The sequence below is a fragment of the Sinocyclocheilus grahami genome, unplaced genomic scaffold, assembly GCF_001515645.1.
Source record: "Sinocyclocheilus grahami isolate Dianchi unplaced genomic scaffold, SAMN03320097.WGS_v1.1 scaffold11.1, whole genome shotgun sequence".
Taxonomy (NCBI): domain Eukaryota; kingdom Metazoa; phylum Chordata; class Actinopteri; order Cypriniformes; family Cyprinidae; genus Sinocyclocheilus; species Sinocyclocheilus grahami.
Window position 1 is genome coordinate 285304 of NW_015505190.1, and position 24140 is coordinate 309443.

The window sequence follows — 24140 nt, forward strand, 5'->3', positions numbered from 1 at the left end:
TTAAAAAATAACAAAAGATATTACATGCTAATATGAGGCCTAAGAAATTCACATACGGTTAAAAGTTCACACAAAGAGAAAATATACACACTATCTACAAATGTGAAGGTGGATAAACATGGTTATGAAATGCATTTTTAAACACAGCCCTGCCCAGAAATAAATTAACAAAGCATAAATAATCTCTGCTGTGGTATTATTAATGGTTCACATGACATTACTTTGAGGTGGGCAGGTGCTCCGGCCAATCACATCACTTCTCTAACTAGGTGTTATAAAACCAGTTTACTGATGTTGGAAATATCTAACTGAGTAACTGTAGATTGTACTGCAGAGGCTGGCTGGACTGGATAACAGCGGTCACACTGTGCCCTACTGGCCTGGCTCACTGGAGGACACAAGTGTTACATTCTTTCAAACTTATGAAACACTCACAAGGCGTCTTTGTTTTTCATAGAAGGTGAGTCACTGGATTCTCCCTGCTGTGTCTCTTTGGTTGAGAAAAGCATGTAGAGCAAAAATAAATATTTGTTGCAGTTTTTGTTTCAGGATGAACTTGGGTCTCCCCTTCAGTTCTTTCATCATCAGTTATCAATTAAACGGGAGCTGAATTATTGTAAAAAAAATATCAATAGCCACAACAGTACCACAGAACACATTTTCTGCCTTAACAAATAGATACAATTAAGATACAAAAATCCTTCATCCTTCTTTAATTCACATACCGTTGTCCTTCTTTTAAAAATAAAATAAAAAAATAAAATAAAATAAAAATGTTCTTCCCATCCATTGTCTCTATAATTTTAACAGATGTTCACCTGTGATTTCTGTGAACTCAGAAACCCACTAAAGTTTAGCCGAGCTAATACCGAACGAGATTACGAGAGATAAGGAGAGCTCAATGAGGGTGTTTAGCAACACAATCTGTCTGTCTATTAATGTTGAGTGAAAGACATCGTCTTCAGAGGGCCAGCCTCAAATAAATACCAAAATACCCCCAGAATCCATCTAGAAGCCCTTTACAATTCTCATAATAATGCAAAGATGAGTTCTTCATTTGTTTTCTTCATTTGTCTTCATAGTAAAGGATATGCTCTTTAACAACTGTCAAATCTACATGGATAATTCATAGTTAGAGTATGTAATAATGGCAATAACAGTAACTCTGCACTGTTAGAAGTATTCTTGCAGAAAAGGCTTTTAGACATCAAAGCAATCACACGTCATTGGTGAAGGTCTGTGATGGTTAGGTTGCTAGTATTCCTCTGCACTGTGGATGGTGCGGTTGTCATAACAGAGCTGTGGTAATGTTCATGATTTAATTTCAATGACCTTGATGAAGGGGAGGCTCTTGTTGGACTGGGTGGATGGTCTCAGTGGTTTGCTGTGGAGAAGACACATGAATTTGAATGTGTGGGCTTCTCTGTCCGTTATCAAGCATATGTGACTATTTGCATAAAACATTTGCGTGTAGCTATCGGGATCATTTGCATGTCCTACCTGTAGACAATCTGCGCATTGCCGTTTGATGGCAGATAGGAGTTTGACCTTTGACTCCCCAGGTAGTAATCCATCTGATCACGCATTTGTTTGTTCTGTGAGCAAAGCATATTCACAAAGGTCAGACGTCAGGAAACATTCATGAGATTAAAGGGCGAGTTTACTAATCGCTTTTGTATGCGGTAAAATTAATTATATTTAAAAGAAACATTTGTGTGCATTTTCATGAAATTATGATTAGCGAAAATAATTAAGAAGAACTAAGGTTAGGAACCAAGAACACTGCTTTAAACGAAAAGGATGGTCACACCAAATGTTGATTTAATTTAGTTAATAGAAGTTAATTGAAAAAGAAAATCTATTTTTGACAACATCCTCAATTTACAGCATTTTTACACAAGTGCCTAACAGTACTGCAGCTTTGCAGGTAGGTTTCTTGAAGCGTCTTGGAGACGTTGCCACAGTTCTTTTGGATTTAGTCTGTCTCAGTTTGTAGACAGAAATATCTGACTTAAAGGGGTGGTTGACTGTTTTTTTTATAGGCTTGATTGTGTTTATGGGGTGCAGTCTAACATGTGTTAATGCTTCGTTTGTTAAAAAACGCATTATTTTTCACATAATTTACCTTTATTCCACACCTCTCTGTCACTTCTCCTCTGAACGCACTGATCATTTCCTGCTTTTATGAAGCCCCTCCCTCAGAAATACACGATGGGCTCTGATTGATTAGCTGGCCCAGTGTGTTGTGATTGGCTAAACCGCCTCTAGCACGCTCTAAACGTCCCGCCCCTCAACATAGCAGCATGTGCTCCGGTTGTATTGTAAACAATGACGTCGTCTATATTGCTTATCAATTTGAGCCTGATTGAGACGCAGAGGATATTATTGAAGAGGATCGCGCAGAACCTGTGCAAGCACGGCTTTTAAGGGTAGGACTAAGATTTTTTGTCTTATAAACTGTCTCATACTTTTAGATACGCTGTTATTTGTAAATGCTACTGCTTCTGTTAGCTTTTAATATACGGTTTTATTCTGATTAAAGCTTTAATACAGTTCGGCAACCGCACACGTCCATGAATAACGCTTCTCATAGCTATAGTATGTTAAAATAAGTGTATTCACTGAGCTGATGATCTGCATGTGAGAGAGAGAGAGTGAGAGAGAGAGAGAGAGATGCAGAGCAGGGCGACGCGAGGAACAGTATTAAGAACCACTGCTTTAGAACATTGATTTTGAAACTTGTGAATCCATTAGAATCGTTAGAAGACAAATTCGCGATTCATACATGAATAGATTTTTACGTGCACCTCTAGTTTTCTCTTCTTCTTCTCTAAAGCAGCGCAGCATGGCCTCGCCCCCTTTATGTAAAGGGGGTGAGGTTTATTTAAAATTCTGGGTTCTTGATGTACCGGCCCCGGGAAGTACCTTGTTGTAGTCCCTACGAGCCGTTTTTGTAGGCATTAAACTGCCAGAATTTTAAAAGAAGATATCTCCGTTTGCACTGAACTTTCAGCTTCGTAACTTTGCAGATAATGTTTATGATCAAACAGCAACATTACACACTAACAAACATTAAACAAGTGAAATCGCAATCGACCACCCCTTTAAAATAATTTTTTATCTGGTGAAAATACTAGTGTTCTAATAATTTTGGCCACCACTGTAAGTGAATAAAACACACATAGCACAACCAGTGCAGATTCCTGAATGAATGACTTTTTTTCCTGAATTTGATTCTTTTTAGTGAATCAAACAAATATAGCCTAGTATGTTTTATGCTTATTAATGAATCAAATTTTAACACTTTGTTTGTTTAATATTTTAATACATACACTGTAATATATGAAGTTGTAAATAAACATTATTAGAGTCTTTCTGCTTTAAAATTTCATGTTAAATTCAATATGTTGCTTGCCATTCAAGTGAAATCGCAATCAACCACCCCTTTAAAATAATTTTTTATCTGGTGAAAATACTAGTGTTCTAATAATTTTGGCCACCACTGTAAGTGAATAAAACACACATAGCACAACCAGTGCAGATTCCTGAATGAATGACTTTTTTTCCTGAATTTGATTCTTTTTAGTGAATCAAACAAATATAGCCTAGTATGTTTTATGCTTATTAATGAATCAAATTTTAACACTTTGTTTGTTTAATATTTTAATACATACACTGTAATATATGAAGTTGTAAATAAACATTATTAGAGTCTTTCTGCTTTAAAATTTCATGTTAAATTCAATATGTTGCTTGCCATTCTTTATAATTATTTGTCAAATTTACAAGCAATTTTAAAGTAAAAATGGTTTCTCTTACACCAATTTTTTTTCAGTATAGTTAGGGGAATGATCTGACTGAACTCTGTGAAAAGCCACACCTTTTGCAATAATTATTTTAAATGTGTTTATTATTGCTAAAAAAAAAACAGGTCCTGCAGTAAAAGAATCGTTAAGGAACCTGACTCATTCAGAGGAATCTGAACTGAATTGTTGGGAATCGTGAATCCCCACTAGATGTTGGTTTATATCCTGTGGACTGACCTCTGCCTCCAGCATGGCCACCTTTTCCTCCAGCTCTCTGATCACTCGGTCTCTCTCCTGAATCACCATGCGTGAGTTCTGAAGCTAGACGACACACGGATGGAAAGCTCGAGTTAGCAAGTGAACCAAACAAGACAAAATTTAGCATGAGAGTCTGCGTTTGGGTGCATACACATGTACCTGTTCAATCATTTGCCGTAGCTTTCTCTGTTGACTCTTGAGCATGTCATCCAAGTGATGAATCTTCTCTTTCAGAATAGCATTTTCCTTTTCCAGCTCTTCTAACCTGTTAAATGATTAAGCGACTGTTTATAGCAACACACAAATGATGCTTAAAGTTAAAAAAGGCAACATGACATAACAAAATCGTTACAAAATACATGTATCATGTCCCCTACCTCTCTCTCCCTGCATGGCCCTCCTCCCTCAGTTCATGCAGCTGCAGGAGTTTGGCTTCTTTGGTCATGAGTTGGTCTCTGAGGGTGGAGCTCTCCTGCTCCATGCCGCCCATGAGACGCTGCAGGTCCTCGATCTGCTGATCTTGCTGCTCTTTGCTCTGCTGAACCCTCTTCAGATACTCGCTCTGCTCAGATAACTGCTGCTTATACTGCTGTGCCTCTGCCTAAAACAACAAAGAATAATAAAAAAAAAGAATTCTATCATAAGACATTTATGTTTAACTATTACACATCTTTCTGCAAATACTCAATTCTGACTGTTCAATCAGTCGCAGGAGTCTGTGATCAAATATTTGTTGTACAATAAGCACTAAAATTAATATTTGACCACTGGCCCTGATAAACAGTCTCAAACTTGTTATGGAAAGGCTTCAATAAAACACCTTGTAAACAATTTGTCACCTAGCATTTACCTCGAGAAGATTATCCAATGTCCATAAGTCACAGCTTAAAAAACTAAAATTGTACATTTATTATTAAATTTACATCCTTATATATTTACGCTTACTCATGTCTTATTTAATTGTCAAATAATGTTTACATTTCTAAATATTTGGAAGCCAACACAGTTTGAAAGCCAAATTAAAATAATGGTAACACTTTAATATATTCACATATTCATAATAAAGCACATATTCCTAAAAACTAAAAAGTTTTTTAAAAGTCGTAGTTAATGGTTTGTTAATAGCGAGAATTGGGCCTTAAAATGAAGTGTGACCAAAATAATTTGTTTTATTTAATAATAATAATAATCATAATAATTTATTTGTTTATTTATGTATTTATTTGTTTATGTATTTATTAATTTATTAAAATTTGTTTATTTATTTATCTGTCACTATAAGCAACATTTTGGAAAAGAAAAATGGAAAAGGGGAAAGTAAACAACTTCAGGACGATATAAAACCCCTCTGTCAAGAGTCCTGACCGGCTTATCAGTAAAAAAGTATTTAATTTAAAACCACTTGTCGCGACACCTACATTTGTACAACAGAGACAGTTTCAGGATGTTGAAAATGATTAAAAGTTGTCAAGCTGTTTAATTTCTCATCGTATCATTTTGACATCAGCTGTTTGCTTAACACTGAAATCCTTGACGTACAAGACTATTACGAAACTGCACATCATCATGAAAGAATGTGCGCTCTCAGCCCTGCACACACTGTTCTTTCCCAACCTGGATCTGACCCAGTTGGCAAGCAGGAATGTCGGCACCTCTCACCTTCTCTGAAGACAATCTAACAAAGGTTCCTTTGAGTGCTCTCATTAGGATCCTTATATGTTAAGAAAGAAACGGATGACAGAAAGTGCATGCTAAGTGACTAACCAGCAGTTTTTCTCTCTCCTCCTGGTGTTTGTTCTCGGCCTCTTGGAGCTGAGCATACAGACGTTTACTGGCCTCCCTCATCTTCTCTTTTTCCTGCTCATCCATACTATCCTGAGAGAGAATACAGTGACAAAACTTTAATGCAAAGAATCTGGAATTTGTTTGGATACAACGTGTTTTGAATTAGTTATGCAACTAACGCAGTGGTTTAGGCAATAAAAAAAATAGGAGAAAACCATACTCAATTTTGAACCAAGTCACTAACCCACAGTTACAAATTACAAAATTATAACAAATTACAAATGATGTCTATGGAAACACACCCACATCTCTCCCAGCACTTATTTATAGACATGTGTGAGAGCGAGACGACAATGTAAGTTAGACAGAAAGAGGGAGGGGGCTTCTCTGTGCGTGCGTCAACAGGGTGTGTGTTCTAACAGTAAAATACTGACGTACGCTGTCATAGCTCAGCTTTTCCACCCGTTCTCCTGCTCTAACCAGAAGCACACATCCCGTTGGGAGGCTAATCCACACTATTCAATCCGAAAAAGAATGTGCTGCCGCTACATTTACTTTCACAAAGCAACAAAAGCTAAGAATTTGAAGAATGTCAGAAACGTTAAAACCTGTTGAACAAAAACTGTTGATTATAAAGAACTACAGATAATTATTGGCCACAGGTGGCTTAACGTGTTCCCTGAGCTGTGAGTTTTTGTGTGGTTTCCTGGGTGATTAATTCCTGTCTCCAGGATGACTTAAATACTAATGGGTGTTTACCACTGCGGGTTTGTTTATGTGTTGTGTGCTAACAGATTGTTGAGATTTGTAATGTAGGTGTGAATAAGCAATTACCTAATGAACACCCAAGGGATACATATTTTTTTAACACTGTAATATTATATAACTTAGCTGCACTGAAGCATGCTGGTCATTTCAAATAGATGTTTGTAGAACAACTGAAGTGCTCTTTACTATTTGAATGGCTCATAAATCATGTCTTACTTTAAATCTAATAATTTCAACAGGTTTGTGTGATGAGTAGGTTTGGGTTTAGGGGAATAGAAAATATCTTTGTTAATATAAAAATGAGGGATGACAGATATTAACATTTTGGGTGATATCAATAAGTTGAAAAATATTTTATTGTGGCTCTTTAAAAATTAGATCCTATTTTCTCTAAATAAATAAAATTATATAAAATGAAATAAAATAAAAAATTAAATTAAATAAAAAAAATTAAAACACTAAATGCTAAAATCAACTGTTTTAAATGCTATATATAGTTTAAGCATCACAATATTATAATGTACAGGATGTACGTAATGTAAAATTATACTCATTTAGATATTTACTAAATATTTCATTAAACAGTGCTAAAAATGGTTAGCTTTTTTGACATAAAATGTAATATAAAGATAGAAATAGGGGAACTGAGTACACTATTTTGTCTAAATAAATAAAACAATAAAAACTAAAACTAATTATCTTATATGCTAGAACTCATTTAGGCATTGCTATATTATAAACGTAAGTATGAAAAAGTTTATTAGGATATTTGCCAAAGATTAAATTCAACAGTTCTAACAATTATTAGTTTTATTAGTGATTGATGAAGGGGGGAAAAAAAGCTTAAAATATAAAAAAAGCAAAATAAGCTTAAAATGCTTTTGTAGTTGTTTTACATACTAAAAGTGAATTTAGGCATCACTATATTCGAAATTACAGTATGAAAAATTTTATTCATTTAGATATTTGCTAAAGATTATATTTAACAGCGTAAAACAATATTAGTTTAGAATTTGATGGCAACAAAGGTAATCTAAATGTAAAAATAGGGAAAATGAGCATGCACAATTAAATATCCAGACTGATAGCCTGTGCAAAGCAACAGTGCACATACTGTACTGTAAATGTCTTACCTGTCTCTCTAAACCGTTTAGGGCCTTTGTTAGTGCTGAATGAGTGCCATTAACTTTTCTGGGACCAGATAACACCAGCTGAGGGTGAGAAAAGGAGAGTTATTTAACATTTTATGATTAATATAGCTTAAAAGAAGTATATGCTGATTGTTTTTGGTCTCACCTTATGTTCTGTCCTGTGATTTTTAGCTGCCATCTGCTCTCTGAGGTTTTTTAGACAGTATCTCACCTGCACACAGTACAACACTATTAATACACATGTTCTGAAAACATCTAAACATAGAAAAGTGGGAAAGGATACTGAGGAATTTTTGCACTGACCTCCTGTATTTGTGAAACTTCATCTGAAAGCATCTTTAGACTCTGTTGGTGTCTGGCTTGTGCCTCTTTGCGGTCTTCCAAATATACCTGACAAGTAAACACAAAGATTTAAAAAACATAAAAACATGGGCATCGACATCACTTATTTCAACAAGGGCCTGAATTAAATATTAATAATAATGCTATAAGTTAAAGACAGACCCACCTTGATGACTTCACCCTGGTCCTCAGACTGCTTGATCAAATCAGACTTTAATGGCTGTCTCTCATAGGTTGGTTGTACCAAAGCAAAAGCTCTGCCAATTGGCTGGAATGACATGAAAAATACATATTAAATCCCTATTGTATGCATTTGTTATTTACTTCACCGTCATGTCATGCAACATCTAGAGGCTTGATCAGAAGGACTTCTACCTATTAAAGTAGTATGATGTCTTAATTCTCTAAAATTTACAGAATTATTTTGACATAAAATACAGCAAAAAATATTTTATATGATTCGTCTATATTTCCAAATAAGAATTGAACTCCAATCTATACTTTCTCAGAATCAACCTTTACATCGGCATCTCATTGCAGAAAACAAAAACTCCTTTCTAAACAAAAAGTACAAATAACTCTAACACACAAAGTGTAGCAGGAAACCCCTAAAGAGCAGGAATGGGCGCAGATGTGGGAAAATTGGCATGGAAAGTTATGCAATTTCTGGAATCTGAAACAATGAGCCTCTGGTCCTACAAGAACGTCCCCTGGAACGCAGCCACATGTTCCTTGTGTTTATAGAGCTTTGGCAGACAGACAGACAGAGGGAAATGGACCAATGAGAGATGTGTGTGGGGTGGGGGTGGGGGTAATTCCACTGAAGTTAATCCGAACTGATTCTAAAGAATCACTGTCACAACATAACCAGAAATAATCAGCTCATAAACAACAGTAGAGATAAGCATACAATACACAACTTTAAAACATGCAATACTGTATTGGTGGCCAGTTGACCAGTCTGACCAACTAGCAGTTAGAAAATTGGTAATAAGTCTTACTTTTCATTTTCAGATGAGACTAATTTACCTTTTATGCAATTGAAATTAAAAAGTCTTTAAAAAAATTTTGATTGCTAAACATTTTATGCAGACAGTCACTAATATGAATAAATAGATCTAAATATAAATACATACTAAACATATATTTAGGCCATGCTCAATAATACTAACATTGTCCTGGTATTATACTAGAACATTCTGGTATAACTTCAGCTGAAGCATAAACATCAGAGATTTAACACAGGAATGGTTTCAAACAGGCACTTTTTCATTCTTCTAAAACCTTCCCATGGTCTGAAACACTGAATATATTTTAAAATCCTACATAAATGCTTAAAAACATTGAATCAGAAGCTGAATGTGATATCTGAACATGTCAAGACTAGACCATCTCTATCTGACTATGTGTAAAATAGAAAGAAACAGTACCTTTTCAGTGGTTGGCGGCTGGTGCTGGTTCTGCTCTTGAAGAGTCAGTCTGAGCGTTCTGTGCCCGTTCTGAATAACGACATGAAGAGAAGCGCAAATGTGAGTGAGGGATGCAACAAAGAGACCGTTATAGAAAGCAAAAGGGTGGGAGCTGTATGGATGAGGGGAACATGTGGGGAGGAGAAACTGAGTAATGCCCTCTGAGAGAGAGAGAGACTGACTGGAGGCCAGTGGCCCATTAAAGTTGGGCAGGAAGGTCTGTGGTTACTCAATGTGAAAGCGAAAGGCATTTACAGTCCAGTCACTAGGATACACAAAGTCTGATTTGATTTGTTCCTCAGCTTCTGGAAAATTCTTGAACCTGGCAGGCTTCGCCAAAACTTTGTATTTGAATGTAAATTTAAATCGTTACAAAGATGGAGGCGGGACGCCACAAATCTAAACAGAACAATGCGTTCTAGCGCAGAACGGAATATCACCATGACAACTGGGACACCCATCAACAACATAAACTATGTCTGTTGGACACAGGAAGAGACAAAGCAGAGACTATAAAGCTTTGGCAACCACACAAACAGATGAGAGGAAACACTCATAAGACAACACTCATGCAAAACATAAGATAACATCCACATGACCAAATTAAGAGAAATTGAACTGAATAACTGTATATGGTATTCAAGAACATAATCTGATGAAATATGTAAAACAATAAACATTGGACAATTTAAACCAACCACAGATGGCTGTGTGTGTCCATGCATAAACCCAGAACATTCTACTGACTCTAAAAGTAGTCTGTGTGAGTCACAGTGGGACGGGAGGTCCTGAAAGTGAGCGTGTGGTAGACAGCGTGCACAAACTGTGACATGTTTATTAAATATGTGTGAGACAGGCCCAGTCCGACTGTGAAAATGTCCCTGGTCATCACCGGGGTGAAGATCAAGTGTCTAAAAAGTCAGAGCAAAGGTGACAGAAGACATTACACATTCACATGAGACACAATCTGTATTAGATTAGATGGGATTCATATTTACTGTCATTAGGGCAGGTATTATTTTAGCAATATTAGGGTACAAATAATTTGGGTACAGAAGTCAAGAGACCAGTTTGGTACAAATGACAGTGATAGTGACAGTGATAATGGGGTATAATGGCAGATTACTGTTATAGGTAAACCTGACATCATGTACAAATAGAGAAGCAGCAGTGATTCATAAAAATACTGCAAATTATTATTATTACCTATTACTATATCATCCCTGTGTGATCATCTAGTAATAGGTAATAACAAGACAGAATATGAGATACAATAAAAGGCTAATTACTCTAGCAAATGACATTATATAACATTATGTGATTAAGTAATCAAGTATACTTTTATTCCTATGACAAACAATGATTCAGCTGTGGTATGTGCGAAAAAATGATTCACTATACCAAGGGATACATGGAAGAGTTTAGCATTTTACCTATATTATATGCAGTGGTGGAAGTAACGAATTACAACTACTCACGGTACTGTAATTGAGTAGTTTTTTTGGGTACTTGTACTTTTTTGAGTATATTTTTACAGCTGTACTTTTACTTGTACTTAAATACAAATTAAGCAAAATAATCTACTTCATTACTTTTAAATCATAGTTCGTTACTGAGTACGCCCACATTTTGAATTGATATTCAAACCTTTGACGGCACTTCAGTAGCCAATAAAGAAATCCGATCGTAAAAGGACCAATAACAGCCCTGATATCTGAACCGGGAAAAGAGCAGCTGCAGCAGGTGAAGAGCTGATCAGACGGTGAGGGAGCTCAGCGTAATTTATGGACTCAAAGTTTGGAGAAACAAACTACATGGTAGTGTTATCATAAATATCTATATATCGATACAGATACTGAAATACCTGACACGGTTCCATTACTCATTTTCCACAGTAGGCCTATCTACCGTATATAGGCTACACCGATACAAGCTGTGTCTCTCTTTCTTCTCTGACAGCGAGTTTGACACGCATCCGCCTCCCGTCAATTACAGAGTCTGAATATCCACACGGGATTGCAGGTATTTCGCATAATTTTAATCATTCCCGAGCAAATGTGGCGAGCGCTTTATTGTAACATGAGAACACAGTCATATAATCGCAGAAAACTGGATGCAAGCTCTCAAATAGGCCTAACTTATACAAATGAACTGCCTGTCCTCTCGCTCCGTGCTTTTAAAGTAGAAATTATTTCAACCATTCAGAATAGATCCACGCCTGACCGATGAAAATCCTACTGGAAATTTTATTGGCTGTAAGTAAATTGCACCAGAAAGTCTTTCAACAATCAAAGATGGAACTTTAATTTCTTTAAAATGTAAGTTTATGATAGAAATGTTTTGGAATGGGATATTTGTCTGATTTGTATAAATATCTTAGTCTGCCTAACTGCATCACTACATTGTAGTCATTACAGGTCAAAGCCATCTGATGTTCCATTTATCTAAATAAATAGGCCTAACATACTGTATGCCTCTTAAATCACTGCTTATAAAAATTAAGTGTTGTCATGTTTTGAATACCTCAAACTGAATTGAGGTCATTTGTTTTATCATTTTATTACTGGCTGTGTACTTGTCTTTTTTTTGTAAATTCATTTAAAAGCATTTAAAAATTTGCTGTGCACACTACAGTCTCCGTGCTCAGTGTCTCTGACACTATATTTTAGCTGAATCACTGTCAGGCCATCCGGGTTTTCAGTATGGAGATAAAGATTAGGGTTATAATTTTTCAGTATTACATGACATCGTGAGTGTGTATATGCACAGTTTGTTGTTTTTTGGGGGGCGTCTGGCAGAGCGTTAGGACCCAGAAGCGGTGAAGCATGATGTCAGACGTAACCACTCCAATCCAACCGTGAATCTGCTATGAGCAAGAGGTGCACCAGGAGGTGCACCACAATAAAACCTCACTCTTTATTCAATATTCCATTTCACTTGGAAATACATCACAACACTGAAGTCAGTTGCAACTTCCGGTTCATGGGTACTTTGATACTGATATTTTTCAAGGTATTGAAGTTAGAAATTCCTGTATTATGACCACTAATTCACGTACTTTATCAATAAGATAAAAGTGGGTTTTGTTCAAAGTAGCTATTACCACATAGATCTTTGATATGAATATTTTTTGGTAATTAATTAAATATCGCTTGCTAAAAAGTAACTAGTACTCTGAGTAGTTTTTGAGAGGAGTACTTTGTACTTTTACTTAAGTACTGTTTTGGCACCAGTACTTTTACTTGTAATTGAGTATTATCTCAGCAATGTAACAGTACTTGTACTTAAGTACAAATTTTCAGTACTCTTTCCACCACATATGTAATAATATTGAACAATATTCTCAAGATTTTGATTTAAAAGTTGTTTTATTGGTCTGGAGTTAACAAAAGTATGGAAGCTTCGGCCAAATAAACAAATTAAAAAGGTACGTTTCTCAGAATTGAGAGTTTTTATCTCACAATTCTGAATTTACATCTCACAATTTTGAGTTTACCTCTCAGATTTGCAAGTTTATGTCTCATCCCTTTTGAGTTTAAATCTATAAAAATTAGAGATGCACCGATATCGATACTGGTATCGGTATTGGGCCCGATACTGAGCTCCTGTACTCGTACTCGTTAAAATCCCCCGATACCGAACACCGATACCACACAGCATGTGTTAAGTGCCATATTCAGACAATGAAACACCGACAACAGAACAACAGACAGCAGAATGGAGTTATTAGAGATTAAGGATGTCTACGTAGTATATGTATGCAAAGAATATAATGTTAAACATTCAGTGTTGACTGTATAGCTGATGTGCGCGAGCTGATAAACAAAGCACGCTGAGTGGATTGAGCATGCGGTGGCGCAGATGCGCGAGCTTGTCGAGTGAATATACCTTTCTCACAGACATCACTGGAAAGTTTGCAGTTCGGTCGGATACGTCAAAAACAAGAAAGTAAAAAATGCACAAGTTACTGAGAGGGAGAGAGAGAGAGAGAGAGAGAGAAATTCTGTCGTGTGATCTTTGATGTTCACTCAGCACATGCATCATTTGGATTAAAACTAAATCGTCAAAATAGGACCATTTATAGGGGCATTCACTATAAATATCATTTATTTTTAACCTTAGGCCGACACGACTTTCTGGCGAAAGTAAATCTAGTAGCCTGTGTGAAATGCGCTAGGCTGTACTGTACTTGTCCCTCTCATTCTGCATCAGTACAAATACGTGCACGCGTTGCGCGTGTTTTGCTTGCTTGAGTGTTTCTGCATTAAATAAATCACAGCACGTTTCAGATGAAAAAAAAACGCGACTTCTATTTCTGAAAATATCACAGTTAGATTTATAACGAGTGGTTCCCTGCATTATTACAGCAAAGCGCGTGATTACAGTACTCTAACAGCTGTCTATTTTTTTGGTTGATTGTAATCCATTACATACCTTTCTATCAAAGTTATCTAACATTATCAAGCTGAATTTGTTCTGACTCAGTTTAACTCTGAGTTCTTGTTATATTTTATTACCATTTTCTAAACTATAGCAAATAAACTGTGATAATGTGAGAAATGTTGAAGGTGTCTGAATAAATTTTGGTTTGACTGTATCTATTTGATAAATGAAGTCAACCGACTAACATTATACATACTCTTTTGGTTTCTGTACCCAATATTTAAAATTTTTACAAATGCAATAAAGTATTGGTATCGGTACTCGGTATCGGCAAGTACCAAAAATAAAAGTATTGGGCGAGTACTGGAAAAAGTGGTATCGGTGCATCCCTAACAAAAATGTATTTGTATAATGCATACACATAAACTTTGAAATGTCCGAAGCCTGTTTCTGCCACAGAATACCCAAATTAAAAATTAAAAATTTTTCTCACATTTCTGACTTTTTCTTGCAATTATATGAAAAAAGTCAGAGCTGTGAGATTTACTTTGATCAGGGACTGACTCCAGTATGTGAAATAGCTCTGTCGGAGATAAAGCACTTCCAAATCAGTGTCTGACACTAAAGGAGGAGGCTACAACATTATCAGACTATATACTGTCTCTGAACATGTGGTTCAGAGTTTAGCCAGTCATCTCAAGGGAACAGGACGTCTGCATGTTTACAGAAAGATGTTTGACAGATGTTGATTAAACTATTTGCAGCTGACCAGTCTTTTGACTGATTCACTCGTGAATCAAGATCACGAGATAGCATCTGTTCTAGGGGTGCAACGGTTCTCGGTAAAAAACCGAAACGTACCATTCTCCACACACAGTTCGGCATACACTAGGACCGCGGTTCAACTTAAATCTGACAATGCCTGTGCAATATGGTTTGTTAGAGTTTGGATAAAGCATGTTTCTGTTGATGGATACAAATTCTGGCTTCCCAATACATTACAACAAGAGCGATGAGAGAGAGAAAAAAACAATACGTGGACAAACCAGTCACTCTTTAATTAATGCGAGTGCCTTATGCTGGAATAACTGTCATTTATGCTGTCATCACATGTTGATAACGCAGGTGAGACCTGAACAGCACACGTTGCTATCTGTGTTTAAACTAAACTAATTTAAGCCTTGCCAGTTTAAATATTAAAGAGCCAGAAGACGTGAACTTGCGCTCGCAGTGAGAAGATCTGTGTGGTCGCTCATCCGAAGCGTGTGAACCCGCGACTCAGAACGCGTGCAAATATTATGCTCTCTGTGAAGTATTGTGTTTGAATGTACAAATTCACACAAAAATTATGTCACAATGCCCGTCTTGGTGAGTATCCTAGAAGACATAGTCGGCTGAACGTACAGTATCAGTGCACTGGATCAGTGCGTTCTCCTAAAGTGACAGCACTTTCTTAATGTTAATCAAACAGCAACAACACGGAAATCTCTCAGTGCTCTTGATTGAATAACTTTTGTAACTTTAATAACGATTAATCTTTAATTTATACAGTCAAAAATGCAATGTTATTTTACATTTGATTTATTCAATTTCTGTACCTAAAAACTATGTTAGACCTACCTAAAAACACTGAAAAGCACTGTTTATTTTATTTGTATCTTTTTTCACTGTTTATTTATTTGTGCTGTTACTTGTAGTTAGATTATTTGTTCTTATTTTATTTATTTTTATTTGACAATATAGTTTTCCCCCTAAACATAGCACATACCGAACCGTACCGAAACCGTGACTCTAAAACCGCAATACAAACCGAAACGTGACTAAATTGAACCGTTGCACCCCTAATCTGTTCTGTTGTAATTTCGAGATCAGGCAAATATTAAGTCATTAACATGACAAAACAAGAAAAGCATGACGCTATACAGTTCACCAAACTACCACAGCACACTCTGTAATCAACATGTTTTGTCAAAAACATTCCATGTAAAGCTGGAAGTTACACACCACTGTATTACATGTCACAAAGACGGATTACATCATTAGTCTGTGATGCAGGTTTGTAAATACAATCTGTCCAAGTAAAAAAACAAAACCTATAACTATTGTACCACTTACTAAATCACTAGACAAAACGCAGCCACACCTCAACCCACCTGGCCAAAACAACACATTTATCGTAATCCCATAAATGAGACAAAACAACAATGACACCGCTGCAGGAAGACGGACAGACTCGACGTAAGGCAACTGAATAGTCAGTATCAACAAAACGATAACCAAATCAACAAAAGTTGGTTTAGGACTCTAAACAAATTCAAAGTAAATTAATTATGCCTTAATATATTTACCTGAACAAATCTACAGGCACTACTGCAGGGAAGTCCTGTGACTGTGTGAATCGGGTGTTTCCATAGAAAGCAAAGCAGCATTTAGAGAGTCGAGATCAGTCAAGTTCAACACCACACCTCAACCCAAGAGAACAACAAAGACACACAACACACACCTGCAAAATGACACGCACCCAGCACAAAACAATTTTCATGCCTGTAATGGGAGAGGATTAAAAAAAATCTATTTGGAAAGAAGTTTGTAAGGATTATGCTCGGGGCATCAGAACAGGCTATTCATTACAACAGAGCATCAAATACCAAAACTCTCTGATAACACGACATCTCTCTTTCAAATGGACACATTTAAACATGCATACAAATATGCATGCAAAGTCTCTGGCTGACGGGAATGGTCATTATTTAGAGATTATATAAGAGCTCTGTGAGATTTGCATATTTTGTGTACCAAGGAAATAGAAAAAAAGAGGTGTTGGCACCGGGGTATTAAGAAAACAAAGAGACGATTAATAAGAGATGGAGAGAGATGGAGTGCAAGGTGTTTGTTCACTGGAAATCAAACCAGGTCAGAGTGAAACCTGAACGCAGGTGTGTGAGGTACAAAGCAGAGAGACAGAACGAGAAGAGCTTCAAGAGAGAGACAGGACATAGAGAAACGATGGGTGAAAAAGAGAGGGAACATAGGGGGATTGTATGAGAGCCATGAGTGGAATGTGTCATTGGATACAGGCCTCTGGCCCTCTCAAAGAGACAGACAAAACACTCGGCTAATCACACAAGCGTTTTTTCCTCGGTAAGATGTATAGGTCACGCGAGAAATCTGAATAGCTGCTGGAAACCTGAGACTGTACATAGACAATGGTGACTTTATACAAACACTGAATCTGTGTGAACTGAAACATTAATGATAGCACCATTAATCATGTTAGAATTAAAATAATTGCGATTTTTTAAAGAAAATATTAAGTTAATAGGTTATGAAATGGCAAAAGTCATTATAGTCAAATCTAAAATTTTTGATCCCACACTTGGGGGTGGAAGCTTTATGTTGTTCTATCAATATTCAATCAATTCTATCAATACATTAATGAATTTGCTGAAGTTTTTTTTTTTTTTTGTAATTGACATACAGTATGTACTTGAATGTTATTCATAAATGTTTTGCTTTATCAAAAGTATTAGCATATGGTTGTGATACCCCTTGGTCCTTTTTCTTTTTTCATTTCTTATATTTTGAGACCAGAAAAAAATCTAATTATCCTTGAAGGGGAATGAATGAATGAATGAATGAATGAATGAATGAATAGCTTAGATTAGTAATAAATAAATAAAAATTTAATTAGCAACATACAAATGAGTTTACATTGTTCTTCATTTTCATTAGTGTAATTAGAAGTGCTTCCAGCATTGTCGTAACAAGACAAAACACAAGTCAATTTCACCGCAGTGTTCTGTGGAACTCTGTCACCTCAAGGCAACATAGCCAAGCCAAGCTTTCGCATAGTGTACATATTTGTAACTACTGTATTGTATGTACTCTATATTACCCCAGCATAAGTACCCATTTCTTATATTTTGAGACCAGAAAAAAATCTAATTATCCTTGAAGGGGAATGAATGAATGAATGAATGAATGAATGAATAGCTTAGATTAGTAATAAATAAATAAAAATTGAATTAGCAACATACAAATGAGTTTACATTGTTCTTCATTTTCATTAGTGTAATTAGAAGTGCTTCCAGCATTGTCGTAACAAGACAAAACACAAGTCAATTTCACCGCAGTGTTCTGTGGAACTCTGTCACCTCAAGGCAACATAGCCAAGCCAAGCTTTCGCATAGTGTACATATTTGTAACTACTGTATTGTATGTACTCTATATTACCCCAGCATAAGTACCATAGACACACAGAGGGCTAATGACTATCAGTGCAATCTGCTTCATAATATGAACTTGATGAGAGAGGCAAAAGTTGTACTTTCACACAAGCCACATAAAAAGTGAGTAAATATAAGTTTGAAGTTAAATATTTGTTGTTTGACTCTTAAGCCAAAAGCGAAAGAGGCATTGATCAAGGTAAATGAACAAAATAAATAGAGTAGATGGAGTAGAGAGAAAGTAAATATACTGACACAGCTGGTTGAACAATGGTTTAAAAAAAATGTTTTAAAAAAGCAGGAACGCCTTACATAACCACAGATCATCTGGTTAATCTTGTAAAAAAACAAAACAATAGAGCTACAAAAAAAGCTTTTGTTGGCTTTTACTTCATATAAAAAAGGAGGAGTTTTTTCATAATCTCCAAATCAATTTCAAAGTATAAAAGTGAAAAAGTGTTTTATTTTAAGGTTCAGTTCTTGATATTAACAAACCATTAACTATGACGTTTGCCCCAATAAACTCCCAATTTGTTGCTTATTATTACTTAGTAAGGTAGTTGTTATGTTTAGGTATTGGGTAGGATTAAGGGTGTAGAATATGGTCATGCAAAATATGTGCTTTATAAGAACTAATAAATAGCCAATAAGTAATTAATAGGCATGCTAATAAGCAACTAGTGAGAATTGATCCCTATACTAAAGTGTTACCAAGTTTTCTTGACCCTAATCTACTAAAGAACTTTAAAAGTACTTTCAGAAGTGAATCTGTAAGTGCATGACTCTCCAAAGAATGCATCTCAAATGGTCTTTGACCTTGTGATGCATGACAAGTCCATTAAAGAGCTTCCTGTTGAATGATGTCCTGTTTTCATGTTAGCAAATCAAAAATATGCAAAAACAGTAGCTGCTGAAAAACATAGGCTACAATATGGTGCATTATCAAGCCAGACTTTTGAATCAGTCTGAATGACCATAATGTTAAAAAGGAAGGAAACCTTCCACAATCAAGCAAATACTTGAGCCCTGTCTCACTTCCTATACCTTATTGCCCACTTTGCATGTAGAAAGCATGAAATATATATTCTGTGAAGCCATTAAACCAGTAAGGGCACACGGCTGCCCAGCAACCTGATGGAAAGCTCAGGTTAATAATCATCTTACCTGCCATTACACTTTTTAAATACAGTCTGGTTGAACAGACATGGACACAGCTGGTATTTGGCTTAACTATCCCCTGTGCTGGCACAAATGCCTCTTACAGGTTATTAGGGAAACCAAATATCAAGTAAGTGACATTAAACCAGATTAAGCATCTGTTGTGCATACAGAGAAGGGCAAAGGGAGGTAAAGGAGGGTTAGTGCAGCTTGCCACTATAAATACTGTTAATTAATAAAGGGTCACATTTAAACTTGGCTTTACAAACTTCCTTTTGACTATAAAAATGAATGAATGAATGAATGAATGAAGCACTGGACCTTGTAAATAAGTGAGGGAACACGTAGCGCATTTAATAATTTACCAGGAAGATTCGTTACAGAGGATCAAAGTACTCTTTTATGAGTATGATGAGAAAACGACCCAAAAACCTTTGGCAACATGTGTTAACATTTCCCCTCAAAACTAACTATTTTAGTTATATTTGAATCAATTTCACTTGTGCTTATTCATCCATATTCATATTAGGCTATTGTATAGTCACAAGATTTGTATGTGCAACTTTGTTTCAGATAACAACCAGACCTGTGCAAAACGATGCAGACAAATTTAAGTAAAAACAATCACATTTGTTATTTTTTCAAGAGATAGTATACAATAAGTAATGAATAAATTGGTACATACCATTCTGTCATCCCATCTGATTTCATCAAATGTGCACATACTCCCCATTCGATTCATTTTAGCTTAATGTACCAAAACTCAAAAGACAACAGTAGCCTACTTCAGTAAATAATTGAATATCCCGCTGCGCGCGCGAACTCGTCGCTGTTGTGTGTTGTTGTGTTCTGAATATCGTCGCTGAATAATAAATATCCACGGTGCAGGTCTCGCCTCGAGCTGAACGGTTCTGTCAGACACTCCTCTCCTCCCTTCCCTTCCCTTCCCTTCCTCCCCTCCCTCTTGCAGGTTTCACGGGTCGTTACAAAGCGTCAGAGTGAAATCTGTCGTGTGACCTCATTGCTTCGGCAGCTCTCTCCGTTTGTTTCGCCTCAGCCCGCGGGAACAGCGTCATGTGGCGTGTTTCACCTGAGAGACACGATCTCGTTCCACTATCCCGAGGTTAAGGAAAATTAAGCAATGCGATTTTATAGAAAATATCTTAAAAGTTAGTCCGTTTCTTCAGAAAGATAGCCTGAAAACACAGGCCTGCCTAAGGTAAGTCAGCAGACACGCTTTACAAGCAAAAGTTAAGTCGAAGGACATCAAGAAGTGTGACTGCATAAAAATGTATCATTTTCACAGCTGAACATTAAATAGCTGGATATGTGTTGGATAACTAGTTATAATAACAACAACGACAACAAATGATGATGATTATAGAAATATAATAGAATAAAACAAAAAGTTAAAGGAAATATAGGTGTAACGCAGTGGTGGGCCGTGCATTTTACATCTAGGCCTTCAGTGGCGTCCTACATGAATTAATCCATCTCTTCATACCATCATAATGATGCCACGGCTATAGAAACCATAAATATTACACAGTAATGCAGTATAACAGGGCACTACATAACAGAGAGGTATCTTATGTAGCGAGAATGAATGCCATTACTAAAGAAAGAAACCCAATTAACAATTGCGCAACACATCATCTGTAGCTGAAGCATTAACCTAAAAAAATGACACAAATACAGTCCCTCCGATGTTCTTACAGACATTTATTCACCCAAACGTATTTATACCTTACAGATAGCATTGGTACTGTATTGTATGTACTCTATATTACCCCAGCATAAGTACCATAGACACACAGAGGGCTAATGACTATCAGTGCAATCTGCTTCATAATATGAACTTGATGAGAGAGGCAAAAGTTGTACTTTCACACAAGCCACATAAAAAGTGAGTAAATATAAGTTTGAAGTTAAATATTTGTTGTTTGACTCTTAAGCCAAAAGCGAAAGAGGCATTGATCAAGGGACCGGTAAATGAACAAAATAAATAGAGTAGATGGAGTAGAGAGAAAGTAAATATACTGACACAGCTGGTTGAACAATGGTTTAAAAAAAATGTTTTAAAAAAGCAGGAACGCCTTACATAACCACAGATCATCTGGTTAATCTTGTAAAAAAACAAAACAATAGAGCTACAAAAAAAGCTTTTGTTGGCTTTTACTTCATATAAAAAAGGAGGAGTTTTTTCATAATCTCCAAATCAATTTCAAAGTATAAAAGTGAAAAAGTGTTTTATTTTAAGGTTCAGTTCTTGATATTAACAAACCATTAACTATGACGTTTGCCCCAATAAACTCCCAATTTGTTGCTTATTATTACTTAGTAAGGTAGTTGTTATGTTTAGGTATTGGGTAGGATTAAGGGTGTAGAATATGGTCATGCAAAATATGTGCTTTATAAGAACTAATAAATAGCCAATAAGTAATTAATAGGCATGCTAATAAGCAACTAGTGAGAATTGATCCCTATACTAAAGTGTTACCAAGTTTTCTTGACCCTAATCTACTAAAGAACTTTAAAAGTACTTTCAGAAGTGAATCTGTAAGTGCATGACTCTCCAAAGAATGCATCTCAAATGGTCTTTGACCTTGTGATGCATGACAAGTCCATTAAAGAGCTTCCTGTTGAATGATGTCCTGTTTTCATGTTAGCAAATCAAAAATATGCAAAAACAGTAGCTGCTGAAAAACATAGGCTACAATATGGTGCATTATCAAGCCAGAATTTTGAATCAGTCTGAATGACCATAATGTTAAAAAGGAAGGAAACCTTCCACAATCAAGCAAATACTTGAGCCCTGTCTCACTTCCTATACCTTATTGCCCACTTTGCATGTAGAAAGCATGAAATATATATTCTGTGAAGCCATTAAACCAGTAAGGGCACACGGCTGCCCAGCAACCTGATGGAAAGCTCAGGTTAATAATCATCTTACCTGCCATTACACTTTTTAAATACAGTCTGGTTGAACAGACATGGACACAGCTGGTATTTGGCTTAACTATCCCCTGTGCTGGCACAAATGCCTCTTACAGGTTATTAGGGAAACCAAATATCAAGTAAGTGACATTAAACCAGATTAAGCATCTGTTGTGCATACAGAGAAGGGCAAAGGGAGGTAAAGGAGGGTTAGTGCAGCTTGCCACTATAAATACTGTTAATTAATAAAGGGTCACATTTAAACTTGGCTTTACAAACTTCATTTTGACTATAAAAATGAATGAATGAATGAAGCACTGGACCTTGTAAATAAGTGAGGGAACACGTAGCGCATTTAATAATTTACCAGGAAGATTCGTTACAGAGGATCAAAGTTCTCTTTTATGAGTATGATGAGAAAACGACCCAAAAACCTTTGGCAACATGTGTTAACATTTCCCCTCAAAACTAACTATTTTAGTTATATTTGAATCAATTTCACTTGTGCTTATTCATCCATATTCATATTAGGCTATTGTATAGTCACAAGATTTGTATGTGCAACTTTGTTTCAGATAACAACCAGACCTGTGCAAAACGATGCAGACAAATTTAAGTAAAAACAATCACATTTGTTATTTTTTCAAGAGATAGTATACAATAAGTAATGAATAAATTGGTACATACCATTCTGTCATCCCATCTGATTTCATCAAATGTGCACATACTCCCCATTCGATTCATTTTAGCTTAATGTACCAAAACTCAAAAGACAACAGTAGCCTACTTCAGTAAATAATTGAATATCCCGCTGCGCGCGCGAACTCGTCGCTGTTGTGTGTTGTTGTGTTCTGAATATCGTCGCTGAATAATAAATATCCACGGTGCAGGTCTCGCCTCGAGCTGAACGGTTCTGTCAGACACTCCTCTCCTCCCTTCCCTTCCCTTCCCTTCCTCCCCTCCCTCTTGCAGGTTTCACGGGTCGTTACAAAGCGTCAGAGTGAAATCTGTCGTGTGACCTCATTGCTTCGGCAGCTCTCTCCGTTTGTTTCGCCTCAGCCCGCGGGAACAGCGTCATGTGGCGTGTTTCACCTGAGAGACACGATCTCGTTCCACTATCCCGAGGTTAAGGAAAATTAAGCAATGCGATTTTATAGAAAATATCTTAAAAGTTAGTCCGTTTCTTCAGAAAGATAGCCTGAAAACACAGGCCTGCCTAAGGTAAGTCAGCAGACACGCTTTACAAGCAAAAGTTAAGTCGAAGGACATCAAGAAGTGTGACTGCATAAAAATGTATCATTTTCACAGCTGAACATTAAATAGCTGGATATGTGTTGGATAACTAGTTATAATAACAACAACGACAACAAATGATGATGATTATAGAAATATAATAGAATAAAACAAAAAGTTAAAGGAAATATAGGTGTAACGCAGTGGTGGGCCGTGCATTTTACATCTAGGCCTTCAGTGGCGTCCTACATGAATTAATCCATCTCTTCATACCATCATAATGATGCCACGGCTATAGAAACCATAAATATTACACAGTAATGCAGTATAACAGGGCACTACATAACAGAGAGGTATCTTATGTAGCGAGAATGAATGCCATTACTAAAGAAAGAAACCCAATTAACAATTGCGCAACACATCATCTGTAGCTGAAGCATTAACCTAAAAAAATGACACAAATACAGTCCCTCCGATGTTCTTACAGACATTTATTCACCCAAACGTATTTATACCTTACAGATAGCATTGGTATAAAACAAATAAGGTGATTACATGTGTTTTAAAGTTGACCTAACAATTGAATGTTCTCTTACTGCTTTATTTCGTCTTCACGAGTCTCCC

The 24140-nt window shown here is 36.3% G+C and overlaps 1 protein-coding gene across 1 annotated transcript; it reads right to left on the minus strand.

Moving 5' to 3' along the window:
• Positions 1–6: 6 nt before the first annotated feature.
• Positions 7–20366, minus strand: LOC107594884 (tuftelin-like). The gene is made up of 12 exons (XM_016285097.1): positions 20032–20366; positions 9541–9609; positions 8277–8378; positions 8072–8158; positions 7914–7979; positions 7751–7828; positions 5829–5939; positions 4442–4665; positions 4224–4329; positions 4044–4127; positions 1501–1595; positions 7–1384 (listed from the first exon to the last, which is right to left on the minus strand). Exons 1-12 carry the CDS (start codon positions 20086–20088, stop codon positions 1312–1314), a joined length of 1152 nt encoding a protein of 383 aa, XP_016140583.1. The 5' UTR covers positions 20089–20366; the 3' UTR covers positions 7–1311.
• Between the last annotated feature and the right edge of the window lie 3774 nt (positions 20367–24140).

What these genes read in the sequence shown, in the direction of transcription:
- LOC107594884 (XM_016285097.1), bottom strand. Translation starts at nt 20,088, where the DNA reads ATGAATCGAATGGGGAGTATGTGCACATTTGATGAAATCAGATGGGAT. An exon ending in AGCCGCCAACCACTGAAAAG is followed by an intron (nt 8,379 to 9,540) that starts GTACTGTTTCTT and finishes ATGTCATTCCAG; the next exon opens with CCAATTGGCAGAGCTTTTGC. An exon ending in ACCAGGGTGAAGTCATCAAG is followed by an intron (nt 8,159 to 8,276) that starts GTGGGTCTGTCT and finishes TTTACTTGTCAG; the next exon opens with GTATATTTGGAAGACCGCAA.